Below are 20,076 nucleotides of genomic sequence, written 5' to 3' on the forward strand. Positions count from 1 at the left end.
TGCTGCATCTCACATCTTCATCTGCAAAATGAAGATAAGAACAGCAACTCAGAGGACCGTGGTGAGGACTAAATGTGTTGATACAAGCACAGCACTTAAGAAGTTCCTATTGTGGCTCAGCAGTTTCCATGAGGATGCAGGTTTGACCCCTGGCTTCGCTCAGTGGGTTAAGGAACCGGCGGTGCTGAGAGCTGTGGTGTAGGTGCAGATGCAGCTGCCATTCAACCTCTAGCCTGGGAACTTCCACATGCCGTGCAGAAAACTGCCTGTCAGTAAACGTTAGCTATCATTATTATTTCATCTTTTGATATTTATGTTAATACATTTAATAGATGGACATACTCAACAAAATATAATTAATATAATAAATATAATTAATAATTAATATTTGCATTTTAAGTGGCTAAAATACCACAAAATACCAATGAAAATACCACAAAATACCAATGAAAATCTCTAGGCCTTATAACACACTTTTGAAAATCAATGTTTAGGAGTTTCTGTGGTGCTCAGCAGGTTAAGAACCCAATATGGCATTTGTGAGGATATGAATTCGATCCCTGGCCTCACTTAAGGTGTTAAGGACCCAGTGTTGCCACAAGTGGCAGTTTAGGTCGCAGAAGCAGCTCGAATCCAGTGTTGCTATGGCTGCGGTGTCAGCCTGCAGCTGCAGCTCCCACTCAGTCCCTAGCCCAGGAACTTTCATATGCCACAGGTGTGGCCATAAAAAGAAAAAAAGAAAAAGAAGTAAGAATCAGTGTTTATCTATAGCCAAATCTCTACCTCCCCCTTCTGTGCCTGAGGCCACCGCACCCACCTCACCATGCTCACCAGGCAGCTGCCCACCACCGAACACCGACTGGAGGGACTGGCCTCGTGGGCCTCGCGGAAGAGCTCTGTCGGCCTTGGCACGGTGCCGAAAAACGGAGACCAGAGGGACCCAGGCCCTGTCCAGCAGATCTCGGAGAGAAAAAGTTTTTAATCTGATGACATGCAGAGTGAGTCTGTCCTTTTCATGTCCGACACAGCAGAAAAAGGCTGGACTCCAGAAATGAGACACTGAGAAAGGTTCTCACAGTTCAGCTTTTATTAAAAGTAAAGGAACATGAAGTATGGGAAACTAGACCACGATTCCCGTTAGAAGAACACACTTGGGGAACTGTCTGTTCAGCTGGCACTATATCGGATCAAGCGACAAGAGTTCCACATGCTCCGCCAGCCCTGCCATCTGAGCTGAGCAGGGCAGACCAAGGACGCAGCTTACGTACACCACGCTGTGTCCGAGGCGTCGGGGTCGAGTCTGCCTGCCTATGGACCACCACATGGACATGGCACCCGCACACACAAACACATTCAGTGTCTCTGTACACATCATATACAAATTAAACAACAAGTCCAAGGGTCCTTATTGCCACTGAAAAAAAAGGGGGGGAAATAATTTGAAATCTCACAACCAAAGGCAAGAACATAGCACGAGGGCAATTTGCTTCTACAAATGCCACAGTCCCAGGCGTTGCTACCTCGGCCGATGCCACATCAAGTCACTGAGCCTCACGACAAAGGCCACAGAGGGGCCATGAGGTTGTGTTTCTCCTCTACGGAAGCCACCTCGGACACTCCCAAGTGTCAGAGGTGCTGCCCGCTCTCCTGATTGGTCAGTAGACACATAGCACAGCTGAACATGAGGGGCTTAGGACTCTAAATAGTGCAAACATTCCAAAAAAAAAAAAAAATACATTCCAAACGCCTTGCTTCTCCAGGCAAAGAGAAAACCTCCAGCCAACTGGATGATGAGTGTGCTCAGCTTCCCAACTTGATCCATCAAGGAGCAAAGGGGGAGCATGGAGGCGATTCAGAGGCACCATCCCCGTGAAAACACAGCTTTTTAAAATGAGATGAAAGGGCAGATAAACACACAAAATAGGGCCTGGAGTGCAGACATAGCTCAAGAAATACACTGTAAGTATAGAAGAAGCACCTGCAAAGCACATGCTTAACGCTTTCTTGGTGAGGACGTGACCCCTCTTTTAAAGTTCATAGACAAGATGCTTCTGAGAGAGACATCATCCAGCAGCAAAAGCCGTGGCTGCTAGAAGCTTCAGAAAGACAAAGAGATGGGTAAGAATGAAGATGCATCAGCGGGACCTAGGAGACTCCCAGAGTTGGTGCTGGAGGGCAGGCCTCTCCCTGAGGCTTCTCCATGCCGCAGGGTGTGGGCTCCGAGCCCGAGCCCGGCCACAAGCACCACCAGGAGACAGGCCCACCAGCCCCACCCCTGCCTCAAAGGGACTCCAAAAAAGGACGCAGGCGACATGGATGGCAAGTGCTCAAGTTAGTTCCTAAGTGATTCAAGAAAAACCAGTGATTGTGTTTTTCAGTAATCTCCCTTGAATATGGTGCAAGAAAGAAGACTGCAAGTCAAAAAAGTCTCATTTACCTGGAGCAACTGAGAAGTGAGTCTGAGGAGGGTGAGAAACAGAGGGAAGAGAGCTACAGGCGTGAACTATGTTTGAGAGTGAATGACGCATAGAACATAACATTTCATTATCATGGACAATAAAAAGCAATTCAAATAACCTGAAAAATTATTTTATAAAAATAGTAGCTACGTTAAAATTTTAGCCTGAAAGCTATAGCTTCAGTTTTATAAAAAGGCAATCTTCGAAAGGATCTGGCTCAGGAATATACAAACATTACACAACAGATATCAAAGTAAGACAGCTCAAAAAGCATCTCAGGGGGTATTGCAACTAGTTTGTCATGAAACAGAATTAGGTATTCTTATTGCATAGCAGAAAATGAGGTCACTTTCATTTGCATGATCTGCAACTTTTCAGATGGAGAGGTACCATTGGGTACTTTTGAGAAATAACTTTGGGATTCAGAGTCTGACTTCTCTGTTGTCCAAATCAGTATCCAAGTGGCGTCTAAGCTGCTTATAACCTTGGGCCGCAATTCCATTTCATCGCTGTGACCAGATTTCAGATACCCCACTGGCAAAGCTGCATTCACAAGCAGTTGAGGCCACCAGAATGGGGGGCGGAGGGGCGGCTCACCTACCACATGACCAGCACAGACTTGCAAATAAGTCTGTTGTGCCCACTGTGGAGAGAGAATCGTACCTGGTGATAAAGAGAGAGCAGGTTTTGCATGGCATCTGTGGGCAGCTAGAGCAAACTGGCTTTTACAACGTACCAGTGTTCTCATCCCCGTGAGAAAGGACACGTGAGGATGAAATGAATATGGCCTCAGTAACACGGCCAGCAGAGCAGTGCTTCCTGGGAATGGAGACGGGAGAGGTGGGGCCCAGAGCGGAAACCTCAAAGCGGCTAACAGGCTGGCTAGCTCTTGGAGAGGGAGCCTTTCTGGGAAGGTGACACACAAACAAGAGTCTCCCCCACATGAGCAGGAAAATTCACCTTCCAGGTGTTGGGGGAGGAGAGGGGCCTTCACTTTGCATCTGAAATTAGGAGCTGTGTGATGCACGGTGCAGCTTCCAACCCCCAGCTTCATCCCGAGACACACACACACACACAGTGTGAGAGGGAGGAAGAACATCTGGAACAAAAACACATTCCATCAGCTTCCGATCCTGAAGCCCCAGTCCCGTCTGTGCCAGATAAGAGCAGAGTGCCCAACTCACAGCCATCCCTTTCCCAGCTGCTTTTCCAGGTCCACCAAAGCTGGTGTCCTCCAAATGTCTCGCTGAAATAACACCTGCTCAACATCAGAAGGAAAGGCTTCTCCTCAGAAGAGTTGAGTGTTTCGTGACAATAAATACACAGTAAATACACAAAGCGGTCAGCTCTCCGGGGAGAGGCCTGGGTTTCTGACTCTGGGTCAGGTGGGGAGAACGCCAGTCTCCTGCTGACCCTGCTTGAAGTAGCCCCACTGTGTCCGAAGTCCAGCATCAGAGTTCATAAAGCCCCTTGGCCCCCTCAAGGTGGACCCTGACATCCAGGAGGGTTAAACCCCGGCCCCTGGTGTGAGACTCTTCTCCAGACATAAGACTGCCCCTCCTTACGCTGGAAGTTCCAACACAGACAACTAGCTGGTTTGGGAAAAGCACAGCTTTAAGTTTCTATTTTCTTTTTAAAGCAAATGACCCCATGTGCCCTCAAATACCCGCCTCCAGGTGTCTGAAGTTCTGTCAGTAATCATTTTTACCTATGAATTAGCTAAGCTTTCATCGAGCTCCTCTCTCAAAGTGCAGGTAGCCCTGGGAGAGATCATACAGCCGGGGCCTACCACCATGTCCTCCCTTGTGGGGCAGCGCAGGCCCTGGGACGGGGGAGAGCCCAAGGAAAGGAAGACGAGGATGTCAGACACACCGGGCCCTCGTCACAGACTGCGAGGGCAGCCCCAGCCCCTCCGCGCCTGTGACATCCTCCATGTCCATGCGAAGCATGCCGGACCCCATCCAGGGCAGGGACAAACCGATCTTTGAGTTTGGAAGTGGGGTGACCTTTCACTTATCCTCCAAACCAGAAGAGCTGTGAGAGTAAAAGAGGCCGCGCTGAATAATCACACCTGGATAAGAGGTATGAACAGGGACAGTCCTATCCTGGTAAAACCTAGGTAGAGGATCCTCTCTGGGACTATTCCAGGCAGAGGCTGAAGCCTTACCCCTCTGTTTCATCATTTTTGTTCTTCATGGCTTTTTTTTTTTTTAATCCAGTGTGCTACTCAATGCTTCTCTGAAGAGCTAGTATTCCCAACCGAAGAGATACAAAGTCTCCCGAACCTGGAATCCATGACGTCAAAGACCAGGAGCCCGGAGACTGGAGAACTTCCAAGAGGCGAACCCAAGGAAGAGCCGCGGCCGAGGAGCCGGGGAACCTGTGGTTCCTAGTTCTAGCGCACAGAGACCATGGGGAAGCTTCGAGAATGCCCATTCTTCTGCGGACAGTGCCAGTAGTCTAGGCTGGTATACGGGCCTGGTCAGAGCACTGTCCCCTTACCCGTCATCCCCAGACATTCCCAGTCTGACAACTGCTCTTCCAGTAGGCAGCAGCTTTAGTAGTCTCAAGGTCCCCGCGGGGCAAATCCAGAAGAGCAGTTTCTGTGATTCGATTTTTAGCAAAGCTGAAGGATCAGTAGTACAGAAATGGAGCAGACCAGCACCACTCCCGGCTTAGTGAAACGTCACGATCTGCATGCACACACACATATGCACGCGTGCACGCAAACACACACACACACACACACACACACACACACGCACAGGTTCCAGGTTCTCGGGTGTCCCTGTAGAAATACCAGAAGACCCTCAGAGGTGCAGAGGACTGCTCAGGGCAGAGGACAAAACACCTCGTGGGAGCAGGAGGCGGGCCACGGTCTTTCTGCCCAGAGAACTCTGCCAAGTTGGAGGAGGGTGGCTCTCGCTCCACTGCAGACTCCGGCAGCAGTGGCATCCAGGCTTCTGGTCCCGCTGTTCCGAGTCACAGGCAGCAGCCCTCCCTTCCTCCACCTCCTGGCAGTGGGAGTTGGGGTCACAAAGGCTTGTGAATCACAGCAACGCCTAAGATGAAAAGGGGAGAAAGTTACCATCGCAGCTTCTCCAAGGTTATTGAGTCTCCCAGAATTCATGAGTCCACAACATCCTCAGCCACAGCCTAGGGAAATGGGCACAATGTGTTACCCAAACACTAAAGAGCCCGTGACGTAGGTCGCCAGCAGCCAAGTCCCCACAAGATGTCTGAGCCCATGAGCACAGTCCCTTGACACCACAGACGGGTGGCCTCGCCAAACTCATCACACAATCTCATGTTGTAATGACCACCCCCACCCCAAGCCCAGCCCTCAGCTGAACCACAGAGCACTCAACCTGGAAACTCCTCAGCTCTAGACCAGTATCACCTTAAGAGAAGCGACAAGTGATTCATGCCTGCTTTTAGAAGACACTGAAACGAACCAGGAAGAACAAGGGACCGACCTCACAGCAATAAAAACACCTGAATCCCCACCCTAGCTCTGCTACCAGTCAAGCGGCACTGCAGCTTCGGGCAAGTCCATGCACCTCTTTAGTCTCCGTTCCCATGGTATTTAATGTCATCAAACCGAAAGCCCCTTCCAATGCTAAATTCTAGACTTTTAAACACTCCAGACATGTCTGTATGTGCTACTGTGTTAGCCAAGCTGAACCATCCTCAACAGCTAACTTATGAGCCTAAAATCTTGCTTGTAATGGGCTGCGGCTGTGCGGCAGATACTGTAGGCTGATTCATCCAACAACCCTTCTCCTGGCTGCCCTCTGCTGTATGAGCTCAGCTTCCCGGACTACCTTGCAGCTGGACGTGCTGTGTGACCCAGTCCTGGGCAACATGATTGTAAATGCAAGTCTGCCAGTGCTGCAAGCTTGGCTTTCTCCCTTGTCCTGCCTGGAAGAAGGCTTATTATGCAAGGCCCAGGGAGCAACCACTGTTCATAAAGCTGGCAGAGCAGAAAGGACAGGAGAACCGTGACTCTTCAGTGACAGTCTGAGCCACCAGAACAGCCCCAGACTTCTCTCTGCCTGGGAAAAGCGCTCCTTCCTTATATACGCAAGTTCCTGTCGGTTTTTCTGATATCTGCAGCTGAGTCAAACTCTTAACTTGCAAGTGAGAGGTAACGGCGAGCCTCATTTTAACATATTCTCATGACCATCAAATCTTTTGGTTGAAGATGAGACTGAGAGAACGTTGCTAAACGAAAGCCCAGGTGTGCCCACGGTGAGAGCCTGCTAACACGCACCTCACGTGAATTCCTAGACAGAGACGCAGACATAAAAGCTTAGAGGCGGGGAGAGCCCAAGTCCTCAAGCCCAGGTGTGCTGCCTGAGCTTGAGAACACCTTGCCTGCACCTCAGGCTCCTCTTTCTCAAGGTAGCCTTTGTTTCAGAATCAGGATGCTGTATTGCTTTGTATATAAACTTTCTCTTTTGATTATGAACATAAAACATTTTCATCATTGAAAATTTGAAAAAAAAAAAAAAAAAGCAGACCACCACCAAGAAAGAGAACGTTAACTCCTTCATACAAAGAGAATCCATATCATCTTTCCGGAAGAGTTCCTGGCTTGTAATAAGAATCACCATCATCAACTTAGCAGTTTCTGGCAAGAAAGCACTGGGCTCAGAGCTTTCCAGTATTATTACATTTCACTCTCACAAGAGCCCTAAGAGGCTTGATATGATTTTATTCTCCTCTTATAAATGAGAAAACAGAGGTCCTGTCCGATCGAATGCCTTGCCCAGAGGCTCATGGCTAGTGGCAGAGCTGGGACTCAAATTCAGATCTGACACCAGTAGCTATTTCTGTTAAGCAGGAGCTACTCTGACTCCCATGAACCAGGACTGCTCGTATGGTCTTTTTTTTTTTTTTTTTTAAACTAACAGTCTGCTCCATTTTCTCATGATATTAAAACCATTTCCACTGTATAAATATTCCAGTTTATTTAGCTCTTTCCCTCATGTCAGACATTAAGTAGTTCTGAGGGTTTTTTTTTTGCTATTGCAAATAATGCTGCAATAAATAACTCCGTCCATAAAGCTTTGCATTTCAGGCCATTTACTTAGATTCTAAGATAACCGATTCACTCAATCAATGGGTTTGAACACAAACGGCTCGTTGGCTTGTCTCCCTCCCACCTGCTTGTGGACAGGGTGAACGGTGACGACACAGATACGCAACATTCAGCACCTATGCAGGATTCCAGCCACTCACACCTATGCCTCCCCGTCTCAGTAAGGCACTTGTGGAGCTGAGGGGGGATCACTTTCTGGCCTCACTGCCTTATGCTAGAAAATACCCTGCCCTTCCCACTTTTGCCTCAAGAAGAAAACGACAGCACTGGTTTTAACAATTGACCATAAGAACAGAATTGCTCTAGGGCCAAAAATGCCTCTAGAATCTTTTCTCTTTTGCCAGTTGACAAAAATCACAAATGAAGAAAAAAAAAAAAAGGTAAAATAGGTTTATTACTTGAAGACGTGGGCTGACGAAATGTAACATGAACCCCTTAGAGCTTGTACGGCATAATCTTCCTTAGCACTGAAATCCAAACAAAATGGAAAGATGACCTTTCTAACGCAAAATGGAATAAGAACAGCACCGGAATCACGGTGATTATACAAGATAACCATCATAAAATACAGAGGACGGTGGCTGGCACACTGGATGTGCTCAAGAAACAAATGTTAGCTCTAACCGTTCTGGTATGTGGAGAAGGGGATACGAGGAGCCGAGCTACCTCGCAGATACCTGCGCTTGGTCATCTCCCTAGAGACCCTTGACCTCAGCGCCACTAACTCTGGTCCTCGCCAAATACATCACAGGCATCCCCTGGAATAAGCCTCTACATCGGTCTCATTCCTCACTCCCCACTCCAGCCTCTGGCTGAGAAGGCTTTGTCCGCAAACCCTGAGCCAAGGGAGCACAAGGGGCATGGTCTTAGGACTCAGACCTGGGTCTGAATTCTGACTTGGGCATTTTTTCCTATGGCCACACCTGCGGCATATGAAGGTTCCCAGGCTAGGAGTATAATCAGAGTTACAGTTGAGACCTACACCACAGCCACAGCAACACCAGATCCAAGCCACATCTGTGACCTTCACCACAGCTTACAGCAACACCAGATCCTCAACTGATTGAGCCAGGCAAGGGATCAAACCCACTTCCTCACAAAGGCAATACCGGGTCCATAACCTGCTGGGGGCACAAAGGGGACTCCGTGTGACATGGACATTTTTTAGCTAAGCAGTTTTGGGCAGATTACTTAACACTCCATCTATAAAATGGGAGGATACAGCCTCATTCAACTTTTTGAAAAGATGAGAGCGTCTACATGCTCTATCCCTAACACACTGCCTTGTGGCACAAGGAGTGGACACCCCCAAAGGGCAGCTAGCTGTGTGACTTTGACCCACCCTCGACGTTTAATCAGGCTCCGTCTCCTCCAGGACATGTTCCCTGACTCTGTCAGTTCTCACGTGTCACATCCCAAAGCCTGTATAGGACATGTCACTCAGAACTTGCATGTATATCATCTTGTATTTCCTGGTGTTGTGGGCAGGTCTGAGCCTTCCAGTTTAATTTCTGGAAAGCAAGAACTGTATCTTATTCCACCTAAGAGCCCAGCACAAAACAAATCAGGAGGGGCAATGAAATTCTAAAACCTCTTAGGACAACTCAGATCAGTTGGAAGTGGCTCCCTGGAACACTGCACTAAGAAGATTTCTGAGTAGTTATATTCCACTGTACCTAGGCACCACTTCTTTTTAATCCATTCATCTATCCGTGGGCAGCTAGGTTGTTTCCATGTCTTGACTATTGTGAATAATGCTGCAATGAACATAGGGGTGCGTGTATCTTTCTGAGTTATAGTTTTGTCTGGATATATGCCCAGGAATGGGATCGCTGGATCATATGGTAGTTCTTTATTTTTCTGAGGAACCTCCATACTGTTTTCCATAGTGGTTGTACCAGCTTACATTCCCACCAACAGTGCAGGAGGGTTCCCTTTTCTCCACCCCCTCTCCAGCATTTGTTATTTGTAGACTTAATAATGACGTCTGACCAGTGTAAGGTGGCACCTCATTGCAGTTTTGATCTGCATTTCTCTAGTAATTAGTGATGCTGAGCATTTTTTCCTGTGCCTGTTGGTCATCCATATGTCTTCTTTGGAGAAATGTCTATTTAAGTCTCCTGCCCATTTTTCAATTGGGTTGTTTTTTTGCTGTTGAGTTGTGTGAGTTGTTTACGTATTTTGAAGATTAAGCCCTTGTCAGTTGCATCATTTGCAACAATTTTCTCCCACTGTAGGTTGTCTTCTTTTTTTATGATTTTCTTTGTTGTGCAAAAACTTGTAAGTTTGATTGGGTCCCACTGGTTTATTTTTGTTTTTATTTCTATTTCCTTGGGAGACTGAACTAAGAAGATGTAGTATATATACAGAATGGAATACTACTCAGCCATTAAAAAGAACAAAATAGCGCCATTTGTGGCACTATAGATGGAAATAGAGATTCTCATACTAAGTCAGGTCAGAAAGAGAAAGACAAATACCATATGATATCACCCATATGTGGAGTCTAAAATATGGCACAAATGAACATATCTACAGAAAAGAAATAAATTCATGGACTTGGAAAACAGACCTGTGGTTCACAAGTGGGAGGGGGAGGGAGTGGGATGGACTGGGCGTTTGGGGTTAGTAGATGCAAACTATTGCATTTGGAGTGGATAAGCAATGAGGTCCTGCTGTATAGCACAGGGAACTATATCTAATCACATGTGATGGAACATATGGGAAGATAATACGAGTAAAAGAACGGGGATATATATGTGTGTGTGTGTGTGTGTGTGTGTGTGTATAGGTATGTATAACTGGGTCACTTTGCTGTACAGCAGAAATTGACAACACTGTAAATCAACCATAATAAAAATTGTTTTTTTAAAAAAAAATAATTCTGAGGCTACATTCAGGTTTGCTAGGGAAACAAGTGCTAATTTGGGGTGTATGTTGTGGGCAGAGAATCAAGGAGTGGTGACATGTGACAAACGTGCCACCCCTGGAGGAGGCACTCGGTCCCAAGATAAGCAGGTTTACCTCTGCCCCACATGCCCCACCCCACCCCGGCCCCCAGCGTGGGCATTGGGGTGGGGGTGGGTGGACACTGACCTGCGTAGCTCCGCCCTGTGCTCATGTTGGTTGGCAGCAGTGTCCACTTGTCAGTGACAGGATTGTAGTACTCCACCGAAGCCAAGTTACAGGATCCGTCGTCCCCTCCAACCACATACAGGAGTCCATTCACTGCACAGACCCCTGGGAATGGAAAAGGAGGCCACAGGAGGTGTTACAGCAGGAGCACCAAGGGAGAGGACGGGGGACAAGCCTGGGGTGCCCTGGCGCTCTTCCTCCCCGTCATGGTTGCGCAGCAGACAATCGGCTCTGTGGGCCTGAGTCTGCTCAGTGGATGAACATACTGACAATAACCGCTGAGCTCCCAGGATCCCCCTTCCTACAAGGTCATGTCTCTGACCGGGGAGCTTTTTCCCCATGACACAGCCCCTGCCCTGTAAATATGCAGAGCACTGTGGGCACAGGCCCCATTCCACTGGAGTGGTGTCCACAGGCACATGCAGGCCTCCCAGGCCCAGTCTGAGCTACAGAAGAAGACTGGGGGATTTCACGCCCACTAATTCGACTCTGCTTGTTAGCCGCTCCCTGATAAACCCTGTCTTATCCATACTGCGTGATGCTACTGGTTGTGTCTGTGATCCCTTCACACCGCTGGGGTCTAAATCCATATATAGTTCCCAGGTACGAGGCTTTCCACCCACCCTGATCTCAGAGTTAGCTGGTTTGGGGCAAGGGCTCACGCAGCAGGGAGAGAAAAGTAGGAGAACATCATTACTGCCCATCACAACCTCAAAAGCCTGGAGTCTGATATACTGTATAATTTTTTTTCAAAATTAGATTCAAGGTTAATAATGCTCAAAAAGTAGTCATTAACAGGACTGGTAGGAGTTCCCATCATGGCACGGAGGAAGCGAATCTGACTAGGAACCGTGAGGTTGTGGGTGCAATCCCTGGCCTCGCTCAGTGGGTTAAGGATCCAGCATTGCTGTGAGCTGTGGTGTAGGTCGCAAACGTGGCTCAGATCCTGAGTTGCTGTGGCTCTGGCGTAGGCCAGTGGCTACAGTTCCAATAAGACCCCTAGCCTGGCAACCTCCATATGCTGTGGGAGCGGCCCTAAAAGAGGACAAAAGACAAAAGACAAACAAAACAAAAGTACTGGCACATACTCTTAAATACTGGTGAGCATAAAATGCACCACCATTCTGGATGGTGTCAGAAGCCATATGCTCCCTGTGACTCAAAAATTTCACTGCTGGCCTTTTATTCCAAAGAAATAATTTTAAATGTGTGCATTAATTAGCTATAAAGACACTATTTATAATAACCAAAACATCATTTATATAAAAGATGGAAGGGACCTAAATGTACAATAGTGACTTGGTTATTTAAATTATGTTACAGCCATTTAAAATAATATTATGTAAACATATTTAATGCTATAATAAGACAGTCATAAAAGACTGCCAGGTGATTTAAAAGGCAGGTTATAAGATGGTATTACAAGAGTTGTATTCCTGTTGTGGCTCGGCAGTAACGAACCCGACTAGCATCCATGAGAATGCAGGTTCGATCCCTGGCCTCACTCAGTGGGTTAGGGATCTGACGTTGCCGTGAGCTGTAGAGTAGGTCGCAGACGCAGCTTTGATCCAGCATTGTTGTGGCTGTGATGTAGGCCAGCAGCTGCAGCTCTGATTTGACCCCTAACCTGGGAACTTCCATATGTCGCAGATGTGGCCCTATTAAAAGCAAAGAAAAACAAACAAAAAAGGTATTACAGTATGATTATGTTTTTGGTACAAAAAATAGAAATATCTATATATGAATGTGTGTGTATACGTACAGGCATTTACAAATAAACCTAATTCTCACACTAGCTACCTTGCGGGCTCTATAGTCTTCAAGGCCAAATGCCAAGTTACATCACAGCAGGCTTAGATAATGAGCAAATTAATAAACTCCCTTCTGTTTACACTTTCAACAAATAAGCTGCAAAAGGGTTTAGCAAACAAGTAATTTGAGTATAAGGAAATACACCTGCCTGAAAATCACCTGCCTGTCTTTCTAGCCTGGGAATGAGGCTAAGCCAACACTGCGATAGAGTAAGAAGTCATAAACCAAGATACATAGGACAAAACCCACAGGGCAAAGTTGTAAAAGAAAATCACTTAATAAGGGTGTCAGGCTCCAGGAATTAAAAACCTAAACACTCTAAGGAAAAATCATTCCCACAGGAAGGAAAAAGAGAAAGGAAAGGAAGGAGAAATGGAAATAAAAAGAAGGGAACAGGGGAAGCCCTGCTGGAGAATGAACCACACGTCTTTTTACGGCTACCCCGAAAGGCAGGAGGCCGGTTTAAGGTGGGAACTGAGAGGGTCCCATAGCCAGGCACTGGCAAAGAAAAGACAGAACCAAGTGTCACTCTCTGGCCCTGTCCACAGAGCTCTGCGCTTAGCTATCTGACAGAGCCATCAGGTTGGGGCCTCCGTGCCCATCTATGTGCAGTGAAAGCCAACCCCCTTCAATGGCAGGGAAGGAGCCCTCTGCATCTGAGAGGGGGCCCTGTGGCTAGCCTTGGGGGCTCCAAGCTCTCCCCTCCCCAGCACGTGGACATTCCCTGCTCAGGATACCAGCTCGGCCCCAGGCCCTGGGAGCCTCTCCCCTCTGCCTCTCTTTCATAGCTAGTGTTTGCAGGGAGAAAAGCCACACAGCCCCCTGCCCCCAGGGAGAGGAAGAGGAAGAAGTCAGATTACCTGCATTGCGCCGGCACATGTTCATATCCGCCACCTGCTTCCAGGTGTTTGTTCCAGGATCGTAAACCTCGACACTCTTCCTCACCAAGGGCCCATCGTGCCCGCCTGTGGCATACAGCTGCCCACTGAGGACCCCAACCCCTGAAAGGCAGAGCACAGTGTCCTAGCCTCGGGCTGGCTACAGTGACCAGAAACCAGGAGGCCTGGTGTCCAGTCTTGGGCAGTCAGCACTAGCAGGATGACATGGGGAGTTCTGTTTTGTTTCCCTGGAACGCGGGGTCCTTGCCTGCCTCATAAAAATCATCAGTCTGAAAACTTCCAGATGTAAAGCCAAAGTAAGCCCATTTCTATTTACCGATACGTGTGTGTGTGTGTGTGTGTGTGTGTGTGTGTGGAATAAAAAGAGTTAAAGTGGAAACTACACAGCGGAGCGCTGAGATCACTACACTGGAGACCGCCCTGCTGGTCCTGAAGCAGAAGCCGTCCTTTCCGCCCGCTCGCTCTCCTCCTGGATGGCAGAGGGCACGAAGTCACTCATGATGGTGACAAGCCTGAGCCAAGTGCCAGGACTGCGTCATTCACAGGTTTCAGAATGACCTTTTAACATCCTTTAGTACAAGTCAAGGAAATAAAATCCAGAAAGCAGAGGGCTGGCCCAGTGCCCTGGAAAGAGCAGCTGACCTGCTGGCTGGGACACCTGGGTTCTGGACCTGTGTCTCTAGCTTGTCTGCCAGGGGTGCCCTCCCGTGCAGGGCGACTTGTATGGTGAGGGAGCCGGACTAGACGGGGAGTTCCAGTGGACTCCACCCACAGGCTGCAGCTCACCTGGCTGGGGAAGGCTGCAAAGCGCTTACACGGCCTCATTCCCAGAGACACTGGTCAGGAGTCAGACAAAGCACCTCAGGTGATCAGGATGTGCAGCCCGGCTTCAGAGCCAAGAATCGACTTCCAGAACATACACCTCACAGGGACAAGAACCACGCTACCTTATCACATCTGGTTCCCTGTGCCCGACAGTAGAGAAGAGGTTCTCAACAAGTACCGTCTGAACGGCAAGACGGCAAGACGTGTAAAACCCCACGGGCTATCAAGCGGACGTGCAAACGGTTCCTCGCAGTTGCCCCAAACGAACAGCAGGTGGTGGTGTTGTATCAGCAGAGGCTCTCCAACGAACTGGGGTCAAAGGGAACTGACTGTGCTCCAAAGCCACCTCACTGTCCCCTCCTCCACGTGCAGCAGGGACCCAGAGATGGCCTCCTTTCCTCACAGCCATCTGCTGGCATGGCCCACACGCTCCAAGGAAATGGGCAGCCTTCCTGGCACTGGGGCACCATGGCCCTGCACAGGCTCCTCTGCAAGCATTCACAAGGAGCTTCCCTGGACCCAGAGCTATGGGGGCCCCTGAAGCCAGGGTCTCTGGGTCTTTAGCCACCAAACAACACCTACCACGGCAAATATAAGGGCTTCCAAGTACACAGGTGAGGTGTCCGCAAATCTTAGGGATGTGAAGCGCTAAAGAAAGGCTGCCCTGGGAGCCTGAGGCAAGGGTGCTGACAAAGACCTGAGCAAAGACCCCACCTCTGGGAGGGAGTCCATCCCCCCAGTTGAGGTCACGGTGCCTCCCTGGGACACAGGCATCAGGCAGGCAGCCCCCCTGTCACCATCCGGGACCTCCGGCCCAGGTGAAGCCCGAGTGGCCTCCACTGAGCAATAAGCCCTGAGCAGCCTGGCAGAGACAGAGCAAAAAGCCGCCAAAGGCAGCTCTGCCCACAAGACTCGCCTGGACTTTCTCAGCAGGTCTGTGCTCCCGGCTCTGTCCGGGATGCCCCACTTTCTGCTCGAGGCTTTCCCAGAAGCAGCCACGCAGCTCAGGGCACACTGCTTCCCTGCTAGGGAGCTATTCCCGCCTCCTCGGGCTGTCAACACATGCTCTCACACCTCACGTCACACACAGGACTTCCAGGAAGTGCAAAGAAGACTCTGCCAGTACTACAAACCGAAAGGGCAGGAAGAGCCCATGAATGGAGAAGGGCCAGGGTGTAGGCACTGAACGGGGCGCTGGAGACACCTACTGCAACCTGCTCCTTTCACATCGAGAATCAGAGACCAGAGCCGCATGGTGCGTGGAGCAGACCCAGAACCACGGGCCAGGCCTCCTGACTTCCACGCCTTTGCTACAGGTTTAGGAAGAGGGCCAACCTGTTGGGATCAGCAGAGACAGACAAGACGAGCTTCCTAAAAATAGCCTTCCAAAAGCAAATGCTTCTTAAATGAAGCCATAGAGCTTTTCCTTTTCTAACCAGTGAGTGCACAGCTGTTCCTGAAAAATATTAAAATAGCGTAATATTTAAGGAATGCTGGGGAAGTGGTCTTGTGTTTGGTAGTATAAAGTGAGATCACAACTCAATCCTCAAACACACCGAGATATATAAAGGAATAGCACAGTGGGGGAAAAGTCCCTGTGGCGGCTTCCCTTCCCAGAAGTCACATGGCCTTCCTGCCAGCCAGGATGGGCATCAGTCACCCCTCCCACAGGAACCGGGAACAGAGAGCCAGAGATCAGCCTCCCTGCCAGGCCCTTTCCTCTGGGCCCCCAGATGACGGGACAGACAAAGCAGGGAAGAAGGGGTTGCTGCTCCACTTCCTGGAAAATCGCCGAGGACCACACAGCTCCTGGACCGCCCACAGGAAGCGGAGGTTGGCCACCTGTGGGGAGGGGCTGCAGGGAAGCAAAGGTGAGGGGGAGACACAGGCTTGTTTCCAAATACCAACACTAATAGCTTGGCTTTCAACCCCAAGACAGAGACAGGCAAGCGTTCGCTTTTCCACGGAAGACTGGGACAGCCGGGCTTGTCCTACTACTTCATAAGAATGAGACTCTGATAATTGGGGGTCCAAAAAGCTGCCTCTGAAGTGAGACAGACCGGAGTAGCAATCCTGACCCTGCCAGTTACTCACGATAGGACCTTGCCTCAACCCCGGTCGATTCCCTTTCTACATCTGTTGAGTGGAGTCACGCCGTGTCCACCTTTGAGGGCCGTGATGAGGATCAAGGACAACGAGGCCTGGCGAGTGTGTGTCCGGACAGCACGTGGCACAGAGCAAGCTTCACTGTCCAGAGCCGCACACACCACCAAAGAGGGAATTAGCTCAGACACTCCCGAGCAAAGGAATCCCTGGGGAAGGTTACCTCCTGTGTGCTGGGTTGGCGGTGGAGGTGCGAGAGAGACGCTACAGACCGCCAGAGAGCAGAGGGAGGGAGGTAAGGCAGAACCCTCAGCTCTTGGCCCCTAGACCCCCTGTGAGCGGATCGGAGCCAGCCTCACCCCGAGCCCCCACCGTACCTGCGCCACTGCGGCGAGTGCTCATGTCCGCCACGTACGTCCACTCATTGGTGGCGGGGTTGTACTGCTCCACGGTGCTCAGGCACTGGCGGGACGCCCCATCATAACCGCCGACGGCATACAGCTTCCCTGGAATGGACAACGTGACTGAGGGGGTACCGTGGAAGCTGGCACAGACGTGGAGGGGCCCCCACACCTCCATCAGCGTTCGGGACCCTATCCCTCCAGGAAGACCACCAACTCACTTGCCCATCAGGGTAAGCATCCTTCACACCTCTGCCTTCTGCTTCCTCTTAAGCCCTGAGCATCTCCAACCAGTGCTGCACCTCTCGCAAAACGCACCCCACACACCCAGTGTGAGCTATGGGCTGGCACCACCGGGGCTCAGGGTATTCCTGCTTGTGAACCACGAGAGATCCTCTCCAGGACAAGGCACGGGAGAGATGGAAAGCTTGAGGGCCCCAGCTACAGCCAAGCGGGCAGACCTTCTAGCTAAAGGTTCACAACGGCAAACAGAACAAATAGGGAAAAATAGTTTCCCATGAGAACCCGAGTACCGTCTTCACACGGTTTGTACTCCATCCACAACTCTGGCAGGCAAAACATGTGAATGGAGTGCCCTGGGCACAAGCTGGGCTGGGGTAGCTGGAAAGTACCTGCAGACCCCTTGCAATCTCTGAGCCACGCACAAGAACCCTCAGGCGCCATCACTCATTTTTAAAATAAAAATACCATATGCTGTTACCCAAGAGCAACACTTCAGCCTGAGGCAGGGGCAGGAAATTGGTATTTGAGTTCCCCAGAGAGAGAGTCAAACATTTGGGTTTAACATGCAGTCTTAGAATACAGTGGGAGGGTCTCGTGCATGTGTGTGTGTGTCTGTCTGTGTCTGTGTGTACGCACACGTGTGCATGTGCTGGGGGTGGGAGGGTCTCGTGTGTGTGTGTCTGTGTGTCTGTGTCTGTGTGTATGCACACGTGTGTGTGTGCTGGGTTCTCAGACTTAGGAGAGACCCTGGAGTTATAACAAGGATCTTACACACTAGCTACAGACTAAATAAACACCACCAAATGAAAATCTACTGAGAAGGATTATTTAATCAAAGGATTTTTCTCTCCTTAAGATGTGTATTCTTTATCATATGTAAATTATATCCCAATTTTACAAGCTATTTTTATTGTGAGCATATGTTACTTTATATATACGAAAACACAATATATTAAAAATATCAAAAGATAAGCTATAAATGTACAATCATGAGCATGTACTACATACATGTTATATATAATATATATATGGAAAACACATATTTAAATACACACTTAAATATCTTCAAGTACATATTAAAAGCACGGAACATAAATATGTCTTTTAGCATGAGCACACATTCCTTTCATATATATGGACAACATGATCTGTAAGGAAAATATAAGACCAGACTCTTGAAAGAATAAATCTCCCCACCCCGACACTGGCCCCCGCCCTTGCGCCCAGCCTTGGGAGGAAGCTGCACCCCTCCCCAGCCTGCCTCACTCCTGTCTCGCCTCCCCTCCTGGCACCTGGCCGCCAGCTTCAGGGCAAGAATCATTTCTAAATACTTGTACTTGAGTAACCGTGAGGTCAAAAGGACATCTTGCCTGTGCCTGGGGGCCTCACGCAAGGGCAGGCCTCAGCCCAGGTGCGACAGCCTCTCCATCCACAACACTCTGTGCAGCCAGAGGGAGGGAAAGGGCTCGGGGGGCGGGGGGCGGGGGGTCCTGCGTGGCCTCCAGATCACCAGGGGAGGTTTCCTGTGACCCACTGTAGTGGGAAGGGCAGGAGAGTTCAGGAGGAACCCAGGCCAGACCCGAGCTGTGTCAAGACCCACATGATTTTGCTGGCTATTGGCTTTACAGCTGCAGTCAGCTCCCAAGGGGCCAGGGAGAAGAAGGTGCCCACAGCCGTGCTCGGAGCGGATGCCACAGCCCCGGGTTTCTGTGTGGACAGCCAGGAAGATGGGGTCTGGGTGGTGGCGGGAAGTGTGCAGTGCTTCTTTCTCTCAAGCCAGCTCACTGGTTAGATAACCAGTGGGTCTGCTGATTTGATCAGGGAGGCAAAAGGAACAAGGTGCCAAGCAGACATTCTCTGTGGGGATGGCTCAGCTCTCTTCCCAGGATGGGGCTTCCTAAATGAAACCACCAGGGTCTCCGGCTCAAGAACAAGCCCCAGGAAAGTCAGGACCACTTGGCACTTGTCATCCACGGCATCTTTCAGCCGGAAGCCAGGTCGTCTGTACAACCCACACCAGAAGCATCTCCTCTTTTCAAAGGAGAGGAAGCTGAGACACGGTGGGACTGCATACTCCCACAGGCGCCCAGGGCGCTGAGGGGCCCGCAGGCACCCCCTGCCCATTCCTACTGCCTGGAGCCATGGCCAACCTAGACAGCAGGCCCCAAACGCTACCTCAAGCTTGTCAGTATGTGCTTTCATAAATGGAGAGATACCACAAGTACAAGCAGTATGTGAAAATCTGCAATTATTTTTAAGTTAGAGATTCTCAGGCTCAGAACTATGTCCAAGCATCAGGACTTTGGCCACATCAAACATAAAATTCTTCCTTCTGCTATCATTGAGCCTGGTCTTGATTTATGCGCACGACACCCCCGACCCCAGCCCCTCTCAACAGGCCCTTCTGGAAAAAAGGGCTACCTCCTCCTGATTCTGCCCTCAACTAAGCCAGAGGGAAACATCCCAACTCACAGCCCTCTCAGGGCCCAGACTAACAACCTGCGCAGCCAGCTGCCCGGCACCCGTGAGGAGAGAGGCCTGGGGTGTGGCAGAGGCAAGAAGCTCCCGAGGACGACCTGTCTCCAGAACACACAATCTCCGCTCTGCTGGGGGCTTCCGCCTCATCTCCCACCTCACTCTCCCTTTCCCTAAGTAGAGATTCTGCTAGGCAGCTGGTGGCAGATGAGCTCAGTCCTCCCACTTTGTTCCGCAGCGTCCCTGAGGCTCTGCAGCCGTGGTAAGGAGCTGAGAGGGAGGCGGGTGCGGTGCAGACGGTGTGGAGACGGTGTGGCCTCTCACTGCAAGGCCACGGGAAGCAGGGTCCGCTATGATCCTCCCTGGACTTTCTCACCACAGCTGCCCACTGGACTCCCTGCTGTCCAGGGCGACCTGCAGCCCAAAGGGCTTCAAACTCAGGATGGACAAGACAAACAAATCCCAATCTGTCCTCCGAGTCTACAGGACATGCCACTGGACAGCACCTCTGCCACGCGCAGCACATGCTCACAGAAGCCTCTGGCAGGGGGCGTATTTCAAATGAGTACCGTGAAGGTGCCTCCTCTAACCCCCATCAACCATTCTGACCCCATGTCAGC

The 20,076-nt window shown here is 50.0% G+C and overlaps 1 protein-coding gene and 1 long non-coding RNA gene across 41 annotated transcripts in view; one reads left to right on the top strand and one right to left on the bottom strand.

Annotated features, from left to right (window-relative positions):
• Positions 1-1,072: 1,072 nt before the first annotated feature.
• The window catches only part of KLHL3 (kelch like family member 3), a 288,734-nt gene continuing 269,730 nt past the window's right edge, over positions 1,073-20,076 (bottom strand). For all 40 annotated transcript variants that reach the window (XM_021084794.2, XM_085014707.1, XM_085014695.1 and 37 more), the window contains 4 exons: positions 16,715-16,843; positions 13,371-13,511; positions 10,660-10,803; positions 1,073-5,521 (listed from right to left, as the gene is read on the bottom strand). In XM_021084794.2, coding sequence (XP_020940453.1) covers positions 5,493-5,521; positions 10,660-10,803; positions 13,371-13,511; positions 16,715-16,843 — 443 coding nt within the window. In that variant the 3' untranslated portion in view covers positions 1,073-5,492. The remainder of the gene's footprint in view (positions 5,522-10,659; positions 10,804-13,370; positions 13,512-16,714; positions 16,844-20,076) is intronic.
• LOC146405767 (uncharacterized) lies at positions 15,768-19,319 on the top strand. Its single transcript, XR_014838846.1, has 2 exons — positions 15,768-16,067; positions 16,170-19,319. It is a non-coding gene; the product is annotated as an uncharacterized LOC146405767 (long non-coding RNA).

The sequence above is a fragment of the Sus scrofa genome, chromosome 2, assembly GCF_054392235.1.
Source record: "Sus scrofa isolate SSC_HxYL_T2T_F1_AM1 chromosome 2, Sscrofa_HxYL_maternal_Yorkshire_Landrace_v2.0, whole genome shotgun sequence".
NCBI classification, from domain to species: Eukaryota; Metazoa; Chordata; class Mammalia; order Artiodactyla; family Suidae; genus Sus; species Sus scrofa.